Source organism: Rhododendron vialii, chromosome 11a (genome assembly GCF_030253575.1).
Source record: "Rhododendron vialii isolate Sample 1 chromosome 11a, ASM3025357v1".
Classification (NCBI taxonomy): domain Eukaryota; kingdom Viridiplantae; phylum Streptophyta; class Magnoliopsida; order Ericales; family Ericaceae; genus Rhododendron; species Rhododendron vialii.
The window spans coordinates 34991845-35013025 of NC_080567.1; the positions used below are offsets into that span (position 1 = coordinate 34991845).

The 21181-nt window shown below is 38.2% G+C and overlaps 3 protein-coding genes and 1 long non-coding RNA gene across 10 annotated transcripts; 3 read left to right on the forward strand and 1 right to left on the reverse strand.

Annotated features, from left to right (window-relative positions):
* Positions 1-628: 628 nt before the first annotated feature.
* LOC131308327 (protein CHAPERONE-LIKE PROTEIN OF POR1, chloroplastic) lies at positions 629-4871 on the forward strand. Of its 2 annotated transcripts, none has more exons than XM_058335242.1 (5): positions 629-855; positions 1295-1504; positions 1599-1699; positions 3693-4137; positions 4484-4871. In XM_058335242.1, exons 2-5 carry the CDS (start codon positions 1362-1364, stop codon positions 4638-4640), a joined length of 846 nt encoding a protein of 281 aa, XP_058191225.1. In that variant the 5' UTR covers positions 629-855; positions 1295-1361; the 3' UTR covers positions 4641-4871. The 2 variants fall into 2 exon arrangements, with proteins under 2 accessions (XP_058191225.1, XP_058191226.1); XM_058335243.1 differs by lacking the exon at positions 629-855 and adding an exon at positions 890-1146.
* A 755-nt stretch (positions 4872-5626) lies between these two features.
* LOC131308487 (uncharacterized) lies at positions 5627-7075 on the reverse strand. The gene is made up of 3 exons (XR_009194446.1): positions 6899-7075; positions 5997-6080; positions 5627-5885 (listed from the first exon to the last, which is right to left on the reverse strand). It is a non-coding gene; the product is annotated as an uncharacterized LOC131308487 (long non-coding RNA).
* A 41-nt stretch (positions 7076-7116) lies between these two features.
* LOC131308485 (uncharacterized) lies at positions 7117-11437 on the forward strand. 4 transcript variants are annotated; one of them, XM_058335427.1, is made up of 6 exons: positions 7220-7263; positions 7525-7805; positions 7885-8433; positions 8777-9031; positions 9290-9381; positions 10507-11437. In XM_058335427.1, the coding sequence occupies exons 3-6, from the start codon at positions 7927-7929 to the stop codon at positions 11261-11263; spliced, it is 1611 nt and encodes a 536-aa protein (XP_058191410.1). In that variant the 5' UTR covers positions 7220-7263; positions 7525-7805; positions 7885-7926; the 3' UTR covers positions 11264-11437. The 4 variants fall into 4 exon arrangements, with proteins under 4 accessions (XP_058191409.1, XP_058191410.1, XP_058191411.1 ...); XM_058335426.1 differs by having other exon boundaries at positions 7117-7263; positions 7525-8433; XM_058335428.1 differs by lacking the exon at positions 7220-7263 and adding an exon at positions 10299-10378 and having other exon boundaries at positions 7280-8433; positions 10507-10739.
* An 899-nt stretch (positions 11438-12336) lies between these two features.
* LOC131306446 (vacuolar-sorting receptor 3-like) lies at positions 12337-20348 on the forward strand. Of its 3 annotated transcripts, XM_058332671.1 has the most exons (13): positions 12337-12438; positions 12652-13066; positions 14218-14910; positions 15006-15094; positions 15195-15264; positions 15338-15421; positions 15529-15605; positions 15689-15770; positions 16810-16892; positions 16980-17058; positions 18665-18793; positions 18887-18996; positions 19935-20348. In XM_058332671.1, the coding sequence occupies exons 2-13, from the start codon at positions 12769-12771 to the stop codon at positions 20031-20033; spliced, it is 1893 nt and encodes a 630-aa protein (XP_058188654.1). In that variant the 5' UTR covers positions 12337-12438; positions 12652-12768; the 3' UTR covers positions 20034-20348. The 3 variants fall into 3 exon arrangements, with proteins under 3 accessions (XP_058188654.1, XP_058188655.1, XP_058188656.1); XM_058332672.1 differs by having other exon boundaries at positions 12427-13066; XM_058332673.1 differs by lacking the exon at positions 12337-12438 and having other exon boundaries at positions 13066-13200.
* Positions 20349-21181: the final 833 nt, after the last annotated feature.

Here is a 21181-nt window from a genome sequence, read left to right on the forward strand (position 1 = left end):
TTTTGTTAGTCCTGCAACTAAATTTTTGTAGATTATTAATCTGTCTCGATGAGATAATATTTTTTTTTATTTTTACGTAAGTATTGTTGAAAATATGGAAGAAAAAGTTTTGAAAAAGATTGGACCAGTGAACCGCACTGACAGGATTATTAATTAAGGAGTGGTACAATATATAATACTCGATCCATGAAAAGAAATAAACGGTCCAGACATGACTATGAATTCTGATCATTCATTTCTTGGGCGCTGCTATTCGCAGCCCTTTATTTTCTCTCATAGCCCGTTAAAAATTTTCAATTATACTCGACAGTTAGTTACCGAAATTGAGCTATATTTTCAGCATCCAATTACCGAAATATAATATTTTTTTCAACAGCCATTTACTGAAAATGTATGTTCGGCAGTTATTTACCGAAAGTTGAACATATTTTCGACATGTAGTTACCGAAATATAATCTTGTTTTCAACAGCTATTTACCGAAATGTTATATATGATTTTCAACAACTATTTACCGAAATGTAATGAACTATGAGAGAAAATAAAGGGCTGCAAATAGCAGCGCAATTTTTCTTTTCATGGACCAAGTGTCGTATATCTTACAATAGATTTGATTAATTAATCCAATTTTATTTGAAGAGGGTGAAAAATATCTTTTCTGTTCTCTTCTGGAGGACGGGGTTTAAGCTTCGCAACATTCAGAAGCATTCACTGCGGCCGCTTTGGCTATCCATACGGATATATCCGTGGTGTGCATATGTTGAAAGATTAGAAATTTGCCTTCTTTCTCAATCATTCTCTGGGTTTTGAGGAACACAGCGGAGGCCCTTCGACATCCTCCTCCCTCCTCACATCAGGTTATTTTTTTACCATTTCTGTAGTGTTTTTAGTTTATTTTTGTCCCCTTCAATTCTCTGTTTGGCTCTAATACGTTTCATATCACGCTTTAGAAAAAGAAAAAAAAAAAACCCTACTGTGATATGATTGGCTGCGAACTTTACTCTTTAATTTGTTCAGCTAATCCTTCATTGTGGATTTCTGGTCTTTCCATCACCAAGCATTGTAAAAAACAATAGAATTGGCTTTGCACGAATTAGGTTTTGATGTTGACTGTTTTGTGAGGGGACGGGCACTCTGTAACCTGACATGTAAATACCCAAGAACGGAATTTAGGGTTTATGAGCTTTTGATGATTGATATTCTTTTATTTTGTTTTTTGACTCCTTCCCGTTTGTAGAAGTAATTCAAGTCTCTCTCTTCTGCTATGACATGATTGGGTTTGTTTATCTGTTGCAGATTTGACTTCTCATTGGCTTTAAAACTCATACTAACAGATCGATAAAGAGATCTCTTTATTGTAAAGATGACCTTATCTGGATTGACATTGACTGGTACCCCATCACGATACTGCGTCCACCTACCTTCAAAAAGCGGTGGCTCATGTTTTACGCGAGTTTCATTTTTTCCCAATAACGGGAAATCAAGACAGCTAACACATCTGCAAAGGTATACCTCGATTTCTTTCTAAATATTTAGCTTTGTATGGTTTTGGGAATGCCATGATTATCTTCTAAGTTCCACCCCATTGTGATTCACGTAGAAATGACTGGGCCGGTTCTATTCAGAGATGTAGTGTACGAAAAGCCCCCATGTTTTACCGTGCAATGAATGCGACGTTTGGTGATAGCGCAGATGACTATGGTAACAACCTTTTTTGCTTATTGTTGATTTGCTTTTGACTTGATAATTTACCTTTGTTTCTTATGACTTCATAGTCAAATTTTTAATGCTTATTTTGTAGACATGATAACACTCACCATACAGATTTTGAGTGTTTTTCTGGAGATTTTTCGCTGAAGGAATGACTGCATGGGAACCTTCGTGGCCTTGCCACTTTTATTCCTGAGATTCCAACTCCGTAGAGTGTAGGTAGATGGTGAAAAGCATTCCTAAACGGCCAAAGAGATCAAGTGCCAATTTGAAGTGATTTTGTCCCTTGATGCCAGTTGGTCTGTAATTTCATGGGGTAGGCTGTTAGGGCTCTTAAATTTCAATTTATTTTGATTGGAGAGTCCCTGAACATTGATGAGAGTTTTGATAGTAACTCAAAAGACTGACTTTCGCACAATGTTTTACGGTACCTTCCAGCAACCCTATCAACTGCTTAGGCAGAGGACCGTCCCAAAACCACCTCAATGGCGCTTCCATGTTCAAATATGGTTCACTACCTAGTGGCAACTGGGTTAGTGTGTTAGACTCGGTCTCAGGCAGTCCTTTTGACCATTACAGCCTTATAAATAGGTTTTATCTTTAAACTTCTTTCCAACTTTATAGAGAAATCGATTAGTTTACGATAACTACAGAAGGTGTATGTGTATCCATACTACGATTGGTTTATTAAACTTCTTCTTTCTGTTAGGTAGGTGCAACAGCATAATATAAGGCTCCGTATGTTTGGGCATAAAATATTTTCTGGTAAAATGTTTTACCTATTTTCCGGTGTCTGGTTGTGTAAAAAATTAGGAAAACATTTTACATGTAAAATATTTTCCATCAATTGGATGAAAATGACTTACCCTTGAATCTTCCGTAAGTTATTTTCCGAAATGAACCTACTGCCTTCTACTGCAATTCTCGCTGCTCAGTTTCCTCGATCGTCAGTCCTCCATGTTCAATTCCAATATTCCCAGATCTCTCCACTATTTAAGTCCCCCTCCCTCTCTCTACACTATTTTGTTCATTTCTGAAAATATTTTCAAGTGCCAACCAAACACCGGAAAATAAAAGTTTGAAGTTTGTTTTCTGAAAAAAACATTTTACATTGTAAAACATTTTACATCGAAACAAACGGAGCCTAAGTTGATGAAATATTGCTTGCTTTTGTAATCCTCTAATATCTTTTATCTATCCCCCGAAAAGATTGCATCAGTGCCCTCTAGAATTATGGAATAATCAACCACTCTTATATGTCTCAAAGGAAAAAAAGTAACACCTTTAATCTACATGCTTCATTATTTTCTTGCTCTAAAGAACTCCTAATGTGGTCAAATTTGGGGCTTTTCATTTCTGAAAACAAACTCATCTCTAAACCCTATATTTTATGGACTGAAAACAACCTTGTGCTTCAAGGTTATAATTAGAAAGTGCACCCTGGTCCAAGGTGAATCTGTCCCTGGTTGCGCACTTGCTTTTTCCTCGCTGAATTGCTCTACTTATCACCGAACTAGAAAGGAAAACGAATTAGTCATGTTTGCTAGGATTGATTGATGCAACTATGACTTACTAGTTTACTTCTTTGTTGGAGTAATCAATTTGGTGTGTGTTGTTTGAGTGGTGAATTAGTTTCGTGTGTAGCAATGATTGGTTCGGGCTGCCTAAGTGATTGTACAAATGCCACTTGAAGTCGGCATAGTGATATTGTTTCTGTGCCAGTGGCATCTAGACAGTTATGGGTTTAGATTTCTACCTAAGGGATAATGCTTTATGGTAAGTTGCATTTCCTCGAATCTTGCTCTAGCTGTTGGTCTTTATGCATGACAACCCTATACTTTGTAAAAGAAACAGGTAAATATGACAAACCCCATTCCTTGTTATGTATGAGAGTACAATATTGTTTCTGAATTCTGGTTTTCCATTGCAGTCTCCTAGATGTTCTACTATTTATGCATTCTTGAAATTCTTGAATTCTGTGCAGCTATATTTCCAAGAATCAATATAAGGGACCCTTATAAACGACTTGGAATAAGTAGGGAAGCTTCGGAAGAAGAAATCCAAGCTGCTAGGAATTTCCTAATACAAAGATATGGAGGGCACAAGCCGAGTGTGGATGCAATTGAATCAGCTCATGACAAAGTAATCATGCAAAAGTTTTATGAACGAAGAAACCCAAAAATCGATATCAAGAAACACGTTAGGGCAGTTAATCAATCCCCTATCGTACAAGCAGTCCGAAGCAGCTTCAGAACTCCGTCTACAAGTTTCATAATAAAAACTTTTGCGGCTTTTGCAATACTTGGAGCTCTCACTGTTCTATTCCCAACGGAAGATGGTCCAACTGTTCAGGTTGCTATGTCCCTTATGGCTACCATTTACTTTATGCATGATCAGCTCAAAAGCGTATGGCGTGCTCTATTTTATGGGTATGATTCTGACTTTGGTGTTAATACTTCTATGCATGTTGATTCTTCTTTTTTTTTAGAAAATATAGAATCATGATTTTTATGTTGCTCGTCATTCTTGCAGATTGAATATCCAAACACAATTCCTAACATATTGTAGTCATTAGGAAATTTTTGTTTGAGAAAATAAAATACTGAATCATGATTGTCATGTATATCAGTCTCGCAAACTGAATATCTCAAAACATTGCCAATGTTTTGTGATGTGGTTGCATAGGCTTAAAATTCCTATTGCTCCTGCTAATTACCATACTGATTCGTTGGAACTGGGAAGTCTTAGAATTGTAAATTTCTTCTTGCATTGCAGGGCTGGAGCTTTTCTTTTCTCATGGCTGTTCGGAACCTTCTTGATGGTGTCTGTGATTCCTCCTATACTGAAAGGACCACGGAGTTTGGAAGTTAGTTCTTCATTGATAACCTACGTGCTTCTATGGGTTTCTTCTACTTATTTGAAATTGTGCTAGCTCTCTTAGAACTTCATACAGAGTTGTGGTCGGAATGCAGAGTATGCTTGTAAAGGTTGTCTTCTAAGTTTTCTGAGCGAGGATATGAGATTATGATGGCTTTGTTTTGAGTAGAACAAGATTTTTGTGTTGCTACCAGATTTTGGGTTTGACAGTATAGATATAGTTCATGTATTGTCATTATTCATTTAACATCATTTTTTTATTCAGTTAGACAATGGTTCAGCTAAATCTCTCTCTCTCTCTCTCTCTCTCTCTCTCTCTCTCTCTCTCTCTCTCTCTCTCTCTTGCACGTGTCGTGCTTACCTAGATAAATATGCATATTAGCAGTTGCAGCTGATTTGACTGGGCGAAACTCGCAAGTTTGTAAGTTGATATCCTTCCCTCCATTGTGGATTGTACATCCTTCCCTCCTTTTCCCCTGTTCTGTTGAAAAAGAAATACAAACATCTTTTGAGGCTATGGCTCCTTTTTACTGACCAAAATACAATGGTGAGGTAGCTATACATGGAAGCTCTGTTCCAGTATCACTGATGGGTTTTTTTGAGAATTTTGTTTGTTAAAAATCCTGCTAATGAGAGCAAGTATTTCTCTCCCTTTGTTTGTAAGAAAAAACATTGTCTTGTGTTGACTCTATTCGCACTTGAAACCATCCTCAAAATGGTTCTCTCGAGAAATTGTTTCTGCTTTACACCACTCTCTTTTTGCAACTACATAGTGCATGGGCTTTGGACATGCATAGTGACAGACTCAGCCTTTTCTAACTTGGTTTTTGGAAGATGAACTTACATTGACTTCCACTATCCATGTACGGGTATAATCTGCGAGTGCACAATGTAAAGAAGAGAAAGTCAGCTGAAAAGGGTGAAGGAAAAGCACAATCTAATCACGGATTGGCAACGTCGTGTTTGCGAGGTTCTGGTAGTTGTGAATTGGAAAGACAGCTGTTCACAACAAAATGGAAGAATAAGGGCACAACATATGAATCCGAAGTAATATTTACAAAACCGTGGCAATACATATGATGTTTTCTGTGCTGTTCGAATAAGTCATGTATACACATAAAAGCCACTCATACACTCTTCAACAGATGAGCCATTACACGTTCGGGATGTAATCATATTAAACTAAGATCAGATAATGATTACTGTTATGTACGTTCACCAGCCACAACTCTATTTTGTTCAATTAACTGTTGCCTTACTTTGTGAACAGCGTCAGGGGAGCTGCAATTCTTGGAATCACCTGAAAGGAAAATAAAAAAATTATTTACTTAAAACATCAAACAACTCCATGGATGGTTTGACGGTATGCCATGCAGCAGCATAAAAGTTGGCACAAACTAGGCATCATTACCTTCAGGAACCAAAGGAGCTTGGGGACATCCGCGGAGATCAGTTCTGTGGCCGCAGTTATGACAAGTAACGGTATCGGAAGGCACTGTCAGATTGCCAAGTAAGTTCAGAAGTGCAAAATCATGACTCCAAAATAAATCAAACAGGAAGTCATAATCCCAATTACTATTCGGATAAAGAACATGAATATGCAGGCGTCATTGAGTCATTGATTCATGATTCCATTCATTGTACCACCAAAGGATTCTTAAGTGAGCAGAAATATAATCTTTGATGCATGATTCAATTCATTGTACCACCAAAGGATTATTAAGTGGGCAGAAATATAATCTAACATACCGCACATCATCAAAACATAAAGGAAAGAAGGAAAAATATGCTTGAGGTTCGAGCGATCACAACTAGAAAAATCTAGGCCATGACGTAGAAAGAGCAGGTCATCGAATGGAAAGTTGAAATTCCAGTAAATATCAATACACGGGGTGGGCCACATCTATTGATTGGGGGGATTAGGGGTGGGATTGGACCATTAATCCCCTCACCCCTCCTAATCCCATGTTTGTATTGTTTTTAGTCCCGGGACTATTAGTCCCCACCGGACTAGTTATCCTTCAAGCTTGGGATAAAACAATCCTGCTAATGTTCCCGGGTTATAAAAACTTATTAAAGATAAGATCCTTTTTCTTGCAAGTAAGAATATATCAAACAAATCTAAACTACTATTAAAAATATTTTTGGATGATTACAATGATTGAAATATTCCTCTACAATCCGACAGATCGAAGTCATCGGACAATAGAGAAGCTAAGATTGAACACTCCCACCACACGAAGGCCAAGGTTTGACCGCGTTCCACAACCATTCAGTTTCTCAATCGTTCAGTTTCTTAATCCAACCACTCACCTGCAATGGTACTTTCTTGTAAATAGACGTTGAGATTGGTTCTCCGAACTAGTCTGTCTATTAGATTGATATCAAGTTGCTCCTATAATTTAAAAAAAAAAAAACTAAAGGGATAACTCATGATCATTCCTTGTTGTCTTCTTTGCAAGTATCCTTGCTAATAGCATTTCTGCATGATAAAAGATGGAGTACTAGAAAGAATAAAACCAGAAAACAACGGTTCTAACTACCTTTTCCATTTCCCGCCAATCGTGGCGATTCCACCGGTTCAAACCCCTATCTGAAAACAAAAGACAACCAAAACTGGCTCTGAACCACCCATTCTCATCACTCGCGCCTCTTTCGGATCTCTCGCTCTAATTCTGGTAAGTACCCTTCTCCAATCTTTAGAGAATTTTCAACGCGTTATCTCCAATTGGATAAACTTCTGCACAAACTCCAAAAATCCAACTCCATATATATAGACGTACTACCTGATATCTTTCTTGATTCAAGACGTTCACCCAGATTTTTCTACACAACCCATTTCGTGTTCTCGGGATTCTGATTCAATCTTTTGTGGGTTTCATCAATTTCGTTTTGCGCTTTTGATCCAATCTTTTGTGGGTTTCTCCTGAATGTTTCAGGTTTCAGATTACCCACCCTTCGCTCAATTGTTGTGCACGATCTTCCTATTGCAAGAGTTCATAAATCTTGGTCTGGGTCTTTTTATAAGCAAAATGGCTTCTTTGAAGCCCGAGGTCCTCACGAAACTTCTTGAAGACATGAACGAAGAGGAAAAGGGGGATGAAGATGTTCGAAAGCCGGTCTTGTTGCAAATAAGAAGCATAATTCCTGTGTTGGAAGAAGGGGATCTTTGGCCTAATAGAGGGTTTTACTTAAAAGTTTCAGATTTATCGCACGCTATGTATGTATCTCTACCTCATGAACAAGATGAATTGATTTTGAGCAACAAATTGCAACTTGGTCAGTTTATATATGTGCAGAAATTGGAGGCTTCGTACCCGGTTCCAGTGCTCAGAGGTTTGATGCCTGTTCCAGGTCGACATCCTTGTGATGGAGCTCCACAGGATATTGTGCCTGTGACCAATTTGGTTAAGTTTCTTGGGGCATCTGATTCAGATTCAATAAAGGAAAAGGGCGTTATTTTCGAGAAAAAAACAATAACTCGCGGGTTATCTGATTCAGAGTCTTTATTGGATAATAATAGCAGTGGTTATGGGGAGAGAAGGGATCACGGAAAGTTACGTTCTTTGAGTGCTTTGAAAGGTCAGCCTAGTGAACAGAGAAGAGGAGTGAATTGCATATCGAAAGGATGTGAAAATGATAAGATAAACTCGGATAGTTTGAAGGGGTATCGGGATTCTGGTGATAATGATAGTGATTCTGAGAGTCCTAAGTCATCTGTGTCGTCCACACAGATATCAAAGAGAAGAAGCTGGACAGAAAGAGAACTTTTGGATGTTAAGGAAATTTTTGACTCCTCAGTTGCCAAGCATGAGACAAAGCCAAGGGCGCGTTGTCGCAGTACTTGTGTGAGTGCCGACTTCTTTTTTCTTTTCCATCTTGTTGTGCATAAAGTTTTGATGCAATGTGATTTTTGAAGTCAGGTGAACATGTCACCAAATGTAGCAAGCTAGATCAATACTATCCTACTTTGGCTTTTCTTAGGCTACATGGGTTCGGTTTGTCATTTCGTGCCAATCATAGTAATCACCAAAATTCTTTTTGCAGTTCGATAAGTAGAAACCCAATGCTTTTGGCCAGTTGCTATGTACTTTGTTAATTTGATTGATTATTTGCTGTTACATAGTGAACTAATGCTTCGGGGTTCCTTGACCAGTAGAATGCTGTCTTACTCTTTTTCTGCATCGACAGGCTTCTCCCGTTCGTTCCACGAGGTATGACAGCTCCGAGGACAATTCTACTTCTACAACAAGAAGAAGAGTTGCCGGTTCTACCACAAATGTAGTAAAAAATTCTTCCAGAGGCAAGTCCACTGCTCCAAAGATAAACTGCAATGAGGAGACCTTATATACAGAAAAAATGTTTGCAGCAGTCGATGATACAAAAGTGGCAGAAAGTAGAATTTTGTGGGACTCACTCCCGTCAAGCCTAGCAAAGCTTGGCAAGGTAGAAAGCTTATGCATACTTCTCTTTGTATGATGTCCTGGCCCTTACTGGACAGCATGATGTGGCGTCATTACATTCAATCTTTCAAACTCAAAAGGCAATAACTTTTCCTTGCTAAAAAGAGGCTTCTGCTGCATCCTTGCATCTGGTTTTCCTGTATTAAATTCTATGCTTTTTTGTTGAGATGTATGAATGATCTTTCCCTTCTATTTACCTTGAAATTAAAAGTTTTGGTGGATCCCCATGTGGACTCGGCAGGAGATGATAAGACACAGAGATGTTGCTTTGCATGCTGCTGTTGAGGCTCTGCAAGAAGCTTGTGCTGCTGATAAATTGGTCAAATGCCTAAGGTGAGGAAGTGTCTTGTTAACCGCAGTTATAGTCCATGTATCAATCAGTTTCTATGGACAACGTGTCCGTAGTTCACTTGTGGAATAAGTAGCAACACAAATATGGTTTAGCTTGTTTTATGGTAAATTAAGTAACTACTGATTCTAGTGAACATACCACAGTGTGATAGCTTATCTGAGTGATTCACATACTGAGGGCGTTACCGGATGTGAATTCAGACACATGTTAGTTTCCCACTCTCTCTTTTTTTTTTTTTCCTTTCGATAGACTTCTCTATTCAGTTCAATGAACTTCAAAAATAGACTACCTTTTTTGTTGGAGATCAATTGTGCACCCTTTATTCCAGTGCATTTTCCATTTCTGGTTTTGACAATTGCAATAGGACTTTTGGTCTATTGCTTGTCGTTATTTCCGCTTGATTTATTACACATCTTCCCGCAAGGAGTATTTTTCCGTGTAACATACGCATCGAACTGAGTTGAATCAAATTTCTGTACCGCCTTCTATGTGGTTTGGATTTTGGGACTAAACAAGTTGCTCTGCCCATGACCATGTAAACGTATCATATGCTCAAGGGACATTACCAATCAACAATTTTAGGACTACCTTGGAGAAAAGTTCACCAAGTATGCACTTTACTTGGTACAATAATTAACTTGGATTCAACCTAGGAAGCTGCAATGCTGCATCCTTATAGACAGGAAGAGCAGACTATCAGTGGAATACACATAATTAGGAAACTCAATACTTGCACAGTCAACTTAAGTTTGAACTGAGAATTTTTCCTTTGCGAGGAAATAAAGCAAGTGTAGGTGATATAGAACCAAATGTTGCATTCTTGTCGGTTATGTGTCTATGAAGCTCTGGCAGTCCCTTTTATCCAACATCACTTTCTTTTTCTTTTTTCCTGTTCCAGTCTAGATTCCATCTGGGCAATGGTATTTTGCACTATAGCCAACGGAAGACTGTTTGCAGGGGCAGTGGCGTCAAGTACATGTACTACATTTTTCTGTTTTTTGGGTACTGTAGTAGATTTTCTTTTTCTTTTTTGGTGAGAAGTTACAAACTTTGGCTGATTCAGGTGCTAGCTAGCATTCTCTAACCCATATACCCCCTTCTTTCAGCACGTACTCACAGTTCCATTCATCAAACGGGGATGATCCACAACCAACCATTGACAGGTTTTTCAATCTCCAAGATGACTTGGCTCAGACCAGATTAGTAGTCCAATCACTAACAAACATCACTCCACTCAGAACATCCGATACTGATATCAACACCACCGGCTCAGTCAAGGAAGTGTTGAATCTAGCAGTCGAAAGAAAGAAAAATGCAACTTCATGGATCAAATCAGCAATAGCATATGATCTCTCCCCATGCACAAGCACAACAAATGGCGCCAACACAGTGAAGAAACCAACTACAGCTACTAGTCGGGTTACAAAACCAAAAACAGGATGTGTAATTAAGAAGCAAAGGAAGAATGTTGAGATTTCAGTTGGAATGACATCTGATAAGGATAAACCAACGGATTGGGTGAGAGGAACTACTTTGACCGGAGCTGCTGAGTTGGCTAATGTCTTAAATGAAGAAAGCCGGAGATCTTTCATGGGTTATGTTGAGAAATTTTTGGATGAGGTTGATAGTAGAACTTCTTGTATTGACTCACATAGCCGGATAGCTGGGATGATGTATCAGATCAAGAGAGTGAATGACTGGTTGGACATCGTCAATAAAGAGGCCAATTCGAATTCCACCATGGGGAATTGTGAAATAGAAACTTGTGGAAGGATGAAGAAAAAAATATATGAGGTCCTACTGAAGCATGTCGAAAGGACTGCCATGGCGTTGGAAAACATGAAGGTGGTCGATCAAGATTGAGAATTTGAAGATTTTATCAGATTTTTTTGTTAAGTCCTGTACATAGGCTTGAAAGTGATTGTGAGTAACTAATCAACAAGAGAACTTATAAACTGTTGATAAATACATATACATTATTATTGAAAGCTTTGCTCTTATTTCGCTACATGCATATATGGATCTGATGCTTGTTCTACTTTTATATGTTTTGTCAACTGGCAATAATTTCTGCATTTGTGAGATTGATGCAGCTTTTCTGATTTTGTTAAGTCATGCTCAGAAGATCCTCTAATGGGATGGTTCATTTCTTTCCATCACACACTTACTAGTACTACATCATTGAGTTTGAGAATTGGGATAAAGCAACAAAGTCAAAATTTTGTACTAAATGATTTGTTTTTCCCCAAATTTGGTCTATGTTTCTATGCTTTCTGATTAGTATCGTCGAGAAGAAAAATATGATGTTAAAATTTGACTCAAATCTTGTAAAGATTAAGAGAAAACAACCAAAAAGACCGTGTCAAAAATCCTCTAAAAAGTTAGTCTAAATTCACCCAAACGTATGATGCATCTTTAAAGTGTCACCTCAACAAGTAAATTTGACAAGAATGATGAAGGAATTAAACTTATCAAAATAGGTACCTGAAGGACGAAGAAACAATAAAGATTAAGAATTTAAAGATCTTGTTAAAATACACTAGTTCTAATAATTATTACGTTAGTTATGTTATTGCTCCTTTAGAGATGCTCTAAACACCTACATGGAGTTTTCTACTACGTATGTTGTAAATGTAGTATTTTCAAGAAAGTGGATCCTCTCCGGTTCAACATGAACGGAAGGAGACAGCTGTAATTAAAACCGTCCAATATAACAATCAATGGTTCGGATTCAATTCTTTGTGCGAAGAGTCTTTGAACAAATCCGAACCCTTGATTTTCCCGATGTATGTTACAGATTTGGACTATTACCTCTGGTCCAAATGTATAATTTGAGGGTTGAACTGGGAAAAAAAAAATCTAATTTATGGCATGAACATGTACGATATTGTAATTTACTCATCCTCCACGTATTTTAAGGACTTGGCGTATCGTTTACCCAAAAAAAAAAAAAAGGACTTGGCGTATCCACCCCCACAGTTGACCGACACCTATTTTTGTTGGTCTTCAAAGTGGACTCTTCACGCACACAAAAACAGGTAAACAACTCCCCCAAGGAATACTCCTTCAACTATTACCCTAGTTTGCAAATTTTGGGAAATCCCAATCCTTTCATGGATTACGCTACTACTATATTTTCGCACCCAAAACCCAATAATCCAATTGACAGAGACTTTACTCTTAATAAAGTATAATTTATTCCCTTTTTATTTATTTAGCGTTTTTCACGCATGCATCTGTATTCACTGCAGCAGCCAGCACTAGAGAAACTGAAGAAAATCATCCATCACCTCTTCCTAGATCGCTTACAGTGAATACCCAGATTTCTTCTTGTTGAAAAGCTTCCAACTTTTTTTCCCGTGAAAGAGATGGGGATTTGGAGGTCAGTATCGGTACTGTTTCTAGGGTTTCTGTTGCTCAATCTTTCTGTTGCTCGGTTCGTGGTGGAGAAGAACAGCTTCAGGGTGATCTCACCGGATAGCATAAAGGGTACCCACGACAGTGCCATTGGAAACTTCGGGATCCCTCAGTACGGCGGAAGCATGGCGGGGACGGTGGTTTACCCGAAAGAGAATCGGAAAGGGTGCCGGGGTTTCGACGAATCGGGAATTTCGTTCAAGTCGAAGCCCGGTGCTTTGCCCAGTTTCGTGTTGGTTGATCGTGGAGGTAAGTACTCTTTTAGTAATTTTGGGGGTAGTATGATGGTTTTAGATGGTACCCCTATGGTTAATTTTGTTGGTTCGATGGATGCTTGAAGTTAATTGTTTGATTGCCCAATTTCGTGTTGGTTGATCGTGGAGGTAAGTACCCTTTTCGTAATTTTGAGGGTAGTATGTTGCTTTTAGAGGTGTACCCTTTTGGTTCTAACCTTTCTATGGATGTTTGAAGTTAAATTGTTTGATTGTGGAGGTGCCCTTCTCGTGAGTTGGAGTAATCCACTTGTTTTTTATGTTCTATTTTCTCTTAAGGATGATTTGTCACTAGATTGTGTATCAGGGTTTAGGGTTTAAGTCAAAGCCCGGTGCTTTTCCCAATTTAGTGTTGGTCCATCATGGAGATAGATCCCTTTTCGTAGGTTCAAGGATAGTATGTTGCTTATAGAGGGTACCCTTTTGGTTAATTTGATTGGTTCTATCTATGGATGTTTGAAGTTAATTGTTTGATTCTGAAGGTACCCTTTTCTTGATTTCGAGGATGGTATGTTGGTTTTAGGGGTACCCTTTTGGTTAATTTGACGGGTTCTATGAATGTTTGAAGTTAATTGTTGGATTCCGGAGGTACCTTTCTCTTGATTTTGAGTACTCCAGCTCTTCTATCTGCTCTGGTAGGAAGATTTGTTACTATTTGGCATAGCAGGGTTTAGGGCATAAAAAGTCAAAGCCCGGTGCTTTGCTGAATTCCACTTTGGTTGTTTTCATAAATTTGATTAATTGAATCATTTTGGTCTCTGTAATTCTATGGGATGATGATTTGGTGCTAATTGAGGTACCCTTATGTTGAGTTTGATTTGTTTTTGGTTATAGACGTCGTTTAACTTTTTATGGATTTGGAATTAATTGGTTGATTATGGAGGTACCCTTTGTATAATTTTGGTTTATTATGCTGTTTTCCAAGTTATTGATATTGGCAGGTTGATTTCTGGGTCGTGGGTTTTCTAGTTGATTGAAGCGTAGCCCTTTTCCTGTTTGCCTTGCAAAGTACATAGATTTTGTCACAATGGTTTCAACTTTTTATCACACTGAGGGGATGGGGTATAAACATAGATTTGTTTTTCTCCATCGGGCCATATTAAATAGTCTCGTGTTTGTTTTTTTCAGATTGCTTTTTCGCTTTGAAGGTCTGGAATGCCCAAAATGCTGGTGCTTCTGCAGTGCTTGTTGCAGATAATATTGAGGAAGCATTGATTACCATGGACACACCGGAAGAAGATAGTCAATCTGCCAAATATATTGAAAATATCACAATACCATCTGCACTCATTGAGAAAAGTTTTGGTGAAAAGTTAAAGAAAGCACTCAATAGTGGTGAAATGGTAAATGTGAATCTTGATTGGAGAGAAGCTGTTCCACACCCAGATGATCGGGTAGAGTATGAGTTGTGGACCAACAGCAATGATGAGTGTGGGTTTAAGTGTGATATGTTGATGGAATTCGTGAAAGATTTTAAAGGTGCAGCTCAGATTCTTGAAAAAGGTGGCTATACTCAATTCACACCCCATTATATAACTTGGTACTGCCCTCAGGCATTCACAATAAGCAAACAGTGCAAGTCCCAATGTATCAATCACGGAAGATATTGTGCTCCCGATCCTGAACAGGATTTCAGCAGAGGTTATGAAGGGAAAGATGTGGTTCTTGAAAACCTAAGGCAGCTTTGTGTGTTTAGAGTGGCAAATGAGACCAAAAAGCCCTGGGTCTGGTGGGACTATGTGACTGATTTCCAAATTAGGTGTCCGATGAAGGAGAAAAAATACAACAAGGATTGTGCTGAGAGTGTTATAAAATCCCTAGGTGAGTAACTTCCTGCCAAGAATGTTATAAAAATACAGGATTACCAATGACCTTGTATGAACTGTACTGTAATTGTTCATGCTTCAACTTCGCAGGGCTAGATCTTAAAAGCATAGAGAAGTGCATGGGAGACTCAAATGCCGATTCTGACAATCCTGTTTTGAAAGAAGAGCAAGATGCTCAAGTATGAATTTCTTATTCTTATACTGGTGCTGTCCATATGAAGTACTAATTGGTGATACCATTCACTCACATAATTTTTAAACCTATATACTTTTGTGTAGGTTGGAAAAGGAACGCGTGGTGATGTAACTATTTTGCCTACTCTCGTTGTCAATAATCGACAATATCGAGGTCTGCATGTAATCGTACTTCTTTTATGGAAACAGTAGTGCTCTTTTCTTGTACCTAAAACATATGATTCCAGGGAAGTTGGAGAAAGGTGCTGTTTTGAAGGCCATTTGTGCTGGTTTTGAGGAAACTACTGAACCAGCTGTTTGTTTGAGCGGGGGTAAATTCCTACTTTCTGATTTGAGCCAAATACTAATATCAACATATCATGGTTTTGGGTTCGGACTCACAGGAGGAGTTTTCAAATGGATATCTTCTTTATTGCAGAAGTGGAGACAAATGAGTGTTTGGATAACAACGGTGGTTGCTGGCGAGATAAAGCAGCCAACATAACTGCATGCAAGGTAGCTTTTCATGACTTCTTACCATTCGAAATTTTATGTTTTCCTAGTGATTATAATTCTGACAGTTGCATAAATGTCTTTAGGATACATTTCGTGGGAGAGTTTGTGAATGCCCTCTGGTTGATGGTGTGCAGTTCAAGGGAGATGGATACAGCAACTGTCAAGGTAAACAGTAGGCTTTATGACACAATATTATTTGGCAAGTCTAAACCTGTTTGGGAAACACGACGAAAAATGTCTACTATCTCGTATCACCTACTTATAGACAAATAACTAAACTTAGATATCTTATTATGGCAGAGGAAATTTTTTAATCTGGTCTGTGTACCATGTCACCAAGTTCACATGGTTTGCTACAGACTTCCCCTTCCGAATTGTGCTCTTCAATCCTACTTTTTCAACATGATCACAGACAATGGAAGCAATATCCAGCAATCTAATAGCATTCTAGTCCTTCGGTATTTTTGTACAGTATGTCTTGGTACTTTTTGCTCTTGTTCCCACGTGAGTCCTTGTTTCTAAGTTGTGCCGCCTTTCTTTTATTTAAGAAATGCTTCCTCTTTCACGTGCTTTCCCTCTTTTTTTTGATTAGTCTTGTGCCTTCTTTGGATGTCAACATTAAAAGATTAGAGAATTTTTCTGACCACTGCCAAGGGTATCTCAATTGTATCAATAACCAGGACACATAATTAGTTATCCACGATCCCACAAAAAAATGCTAATGTCTCAAAAGTTAGACCTTTTGGAGTAAGAATTGCATGGGCTAAATTGTTCATTACACATTCCTTGATAGGGGATCAAACATACAACACATACCTGGATTCTTTTGGAACTGCGAAATTTAAATAAATACTAGGGGAAAAATTCATATATTTTGGAATAGTTGGGTTCTATTGTTTAGTCATACTGAATCTTGAGCAAATTTTGGAAATTTAGCCCTCGGCCTCTAAATCGCTATAACCTGATGTTTCTTGTTCTACCTAAAATTGGGGCGCAAGTTGAGAACATTGAGCTGTGTATGACTTCCTAGTGTATAAAAATTGGGGGTTTCAAGGTATGAAATCAGCTTAATTGTGTGTTGACTTCTGAAATCAGAAGCAGACTTAATTGATATTTGCCCCTTTGAAATGTCACTCATCTAAAAGTTTCTTGAAACATGTACTAACAAAATTAGGGCATAAAAATTTATCGTTTCCAATTACAGCTAGTGGACCCGGGCATTGCAAGGTGAATAATGGAGGCTGTTGGCATGACACTCGAGATGGACACAGCTACTCTGCTTGCTTGGTTTGTGACATTTTGGCTGTTTCATATGTTCAAGTTATTTGTTTGCATCAAGATTAAGATGTTGATTCTATGTTTTGCTGTCACCAGGATGTTGCTTCCGTGTTTGGGGATAGTCAATGCAAATGCCCTCTAGGGTTCAAAGGTGATGGTTTAAAAAGTTGTGAAGGTGAGAAGAGGACCTTTCATGATCAGCTTGTCATGTTGTTCGGCTATTTGGGAATATTATATTTTTGCTTAAATTGGAAGTTCAATTGGAGCTATAATTATTTTTCACCTGAATACCATGTGCTTGAACCCCATACAATGGGTCGGATATTCTTTTGCCATGATTGGTGGTATCCTTTGAAGTTTTCTGTTGGCTTTGGGCAATATATGATATGTATATCCAGGATGAAGTCTGAGACTTGCAACACCAACTTCATTTGGGATATGACAGTTCGATTCTGCTGTGTGTGGGAGCTGTTACCTCCTGCTATTTCTTGCCAATACTGTTGCTAATCCAGAAATTTAGTCATTACCAAGGCTTGTCATACCGAGACACATACTTACTTCGGTAAGATAAAGATATTAGAGCACCATTAGACGAAATAACCGTGATGATCATTTATTCAGTTAATAAATGGTGCTTAGAACAACGAATATATCAGTAGAGATCTAGGTGCATATAATATCGGGTTAAAGATGATTGTTGCTTCTAACTTTTTCTGGGATGGCTTGTTAATGCTGTGTTCGCGATTCCTCCTCCAATAAAGTTGACTTCATTGATGGGGGCTCTGTGTATATGGTAAAGTGAAGGGATGGTTTATATTATTTGGAACTTTTAGAAAAGAGTATGAGTTCTTATATAAGTTGGGGTCTGCAATGTCTCAATGAGTTTGAGAGAGGAAGCGGGACTTTTTGTGGCTGCTGGTGTTTCAAGTTTCAACATATTTTCTTGGTTTCAGTTCCTTGTTCCTAACGACTAGTTGCTTTTTCTGATAAGCAAGCCAAAGGCAATGTAGCCAATGAATATTACCATTCCTAATAATTGCTACATACTATGAAGGACGGTTTCTTAGTAGATATGTCTGACTGGAAATGAATTGTGATGGATATGTTGGCTAACTTGGCTGGCATGGCTGCTCTTGATGGATGCCATCACTGCCATGTTTGTCTTGGACAAGGATAGACACAGCCTGTATACGCGCGGTCCGAATTTTTAGTTTTATTTTCTTATCCTGACACAAGGACACGTCTTGGGCATGCATATCCGCAACCCAGTCATGTTGCAGGACACGTTTGAAGTTTTGAAAAACATTTTGGCAGCCAAATTGTAAACAGGGGGGTTTAAGTTGAAAAAGCGTTCGGAAGGCACCCCTAAATCAGTGGGAAAACACTACTGAACAATCAAGCAACATGTATATACATATCGATCGACCTCTACCGGCAACCATTCTCACCCATCTGGTATACTCTATGCCTCTATATCTCAGATACTCCACCACCAATACCATAAATAATATATATTATCCTCTTTATTCTTCTATGGATATCAGTTCTTTTGATATTAGTAGGAATAGGCATATCTGATGTTGATATGTGTGATCTTTGGAATAGAGAAATCTGATATTGAGTTGACTTGAAAATCAATGAGTAGAAAATATGCTTTATGTGTCAAATTTGGCATATGGCTTAGATCTAACCTATCCCCTAAATATTATATGTCCCAGGTGCTTGGTTGTCTTCTTGATCTGAAATATCTGTTTTTCATGTTGCGTATTCTTGCTGCACAGACATTGACGAATGCAAAGACAAGAAAGCCTGCCAGTGCTCTGAATGCAGCTGCACGAACACCTGGGGAAGCTATAAATGCTCATGCAGTGGAGACCTCCTGTATATCAGGGACCATGATACTTGCATAAGTGTGTTTCTCAACCCTATTTGGTAGCTGTGTTACGTATGAGATGTGTGCATAGTGCTGTTTGTTTTGATGTCCTCCAAATGGTCATCTGCAGGTAAGAGGGGAACTGAAGTGAAATCTGCTTGGGCTGCTGTTTGGGTCATTTTACTAGGTTTGGCTATGGCTGCTGGTGGAGCATATATGGTGTACAAATATAGATTGCGGGTAAGTCGGGTGCAATTGATTACTGCATACTAGTATTACTGTCTCTGTATACTGAAGTGGGAGTGTTGGAGCTTAGGTTCTTTTATATGCTTGTTGTCTCTTTATATAGAGTGAAACTTTAGGACCTTAGGTTCTTTCCCTCAGTTATTGATCACTGTATACTAATATGGCCGTCTCTTTTGTACTAAACTAAAATGGGAGTATCAAACCTTAGGTTATATTTGGCGTACCACAGGGCCTTTTTACCCTGCGGTACTCAGCCTCTCATGCTAAGTCCTTTATTTCTTTAGGGGGAGAAACTACAGAGTAAAGTAAAATAACGAAGTAAAATAAAGCTCAATAGAGTGCTTCAATGCCTCACATCAAAGGAGTGATCCTTCTGCCCAAAGATATATCAGCGTATATTATTCATTTGGCCAGTTGTTTAAAGTTTATAAAGTCAACCATTTGTTAATCTTAGAATAGATGATGTAGTAACCACCATAAGCCAGCTTTTATTAGTATTTTGTGGGAAAGTTGACAGTTTGGAGGATATAACGTCATCTACGGACTCAAGATAGTGGAAGCATTATTTTACATTTGTTGTATTTGATTTTGTTTCGTGGAAGTGGCAAATTAGTGTTGTTTAATGGAAGGGTGTTATTGAGGCTACGGAGTACAAGATCTCTAGTAGATCTGATTCTTGTTCTCGCTTCACCGCAATTATGGTTAGTGACTTTTTGAATATTCTGATGTGGGGGTTGTGATATTTTTTTGGGTTCTTTTGAGAAGATGTAATAAATCATATGATCTAGTTACATCTAATTAATCAATCCTTGGGTGGCGGTGGTGAAACCCTCTGGTGGTAAAGAGGAGAGAGTCTTACCACTTGGCCTATCCATTGTTCTTAGGAGTTGTGAGTTTTGAAATGCACATTGATTTTCTTTCTGTGTTTGCAGTCATACATGGATTCGGAGATCAGAGCCATAATGGCACAGTACATGCCTCTGGACAGCCAAGCTGAGGTTGCCAACCACGTGAGTGACGATCGGGCATAATATAGGACCCATTGTCCCTGGTTCTCCAAGAATTCTGGGTAGTTCTAGAAGTCCTACAGAATCTACGTTGCGCCAATGTTTGAGGGAAGACCCAAAAATGTTTGTACACTGTAAATTGTTAGGGACTGGTTTTGAGAGAGATCAATAACGGACCTGACTCTATTTAGTCTTTCAGAATTCCGTTTGTATCTGGCGAAACATCCTTCTTGTGTTAATCAAGGTTGAAACTAGATGAGCATTTGTATCCTTAAATTTAATTTGCACGTTGACCATAATTGTATTCGTAAATAGCCCCGTTCCTCAGGCCTTCAGTCATCATGTTGTTTGATTTTATTATTTATGTAGTTTTGGGTGTGTTTTTACATGAATGCAGAAATGTATAAAATAATATTTCCGTTTGACCAAAAAAAAAAAAAGAATGTATAAAAATTAAAATAATTCAGAATTACATTCTATTTTTACAAATACAAGAACAATTACGTAGTATAAAAAGAACCGTTACTGGAATTATACTTGAAATGCAATTTTCGAAGTTCTGTATATAGCACGCTAGTTACTCTATAGTGGGTTCTTCCTGATCCATGTGTTTTGAGTCGTTAGTTTGTCTTAAAATCTCAGTGTTAAACGGTGTCTCGTAATCCAACGGTTAAAATTGTATGAAAACAGAGATGCACAAAAGTTTGTGGCTAGGTACACAAGTTTACGGCCAAATATGCAAAAGTTTGTGGCCGGGTACACAAAATTTGCAGCCAAGAGCAATAGTTTGCAGCCATGTGCAAAAGTAGTTTGCGGCCAAGAGCAATAGTTTGCGGTTATGTGCAAAAGTTTGTGGCCAAGAGCAATCAATAGTTTGCAATCAAGAACAATAGTTTGTGGCCAGGTATATAAAAGTTTGCGGCCAGGTGCAATAGTTTATGGCCAAGAGTAATAATTTGCGACCAAGAGTAATAGTACAGAGAATTTGACCACGTTATCGGGACTCTCCCATAGAGTTCGCTGATTAAATCTTTCAAGAGAACAAAATTGATCGGATATCAGCGAATAATTTTTGTATGAGTTAGACAATGACAAATGTTTAATTAATCTACATTTTTGCCAAAAAAAAAAAGCGGTCAACAAACTTCTTAAAATCCACGGCTCGGAACATA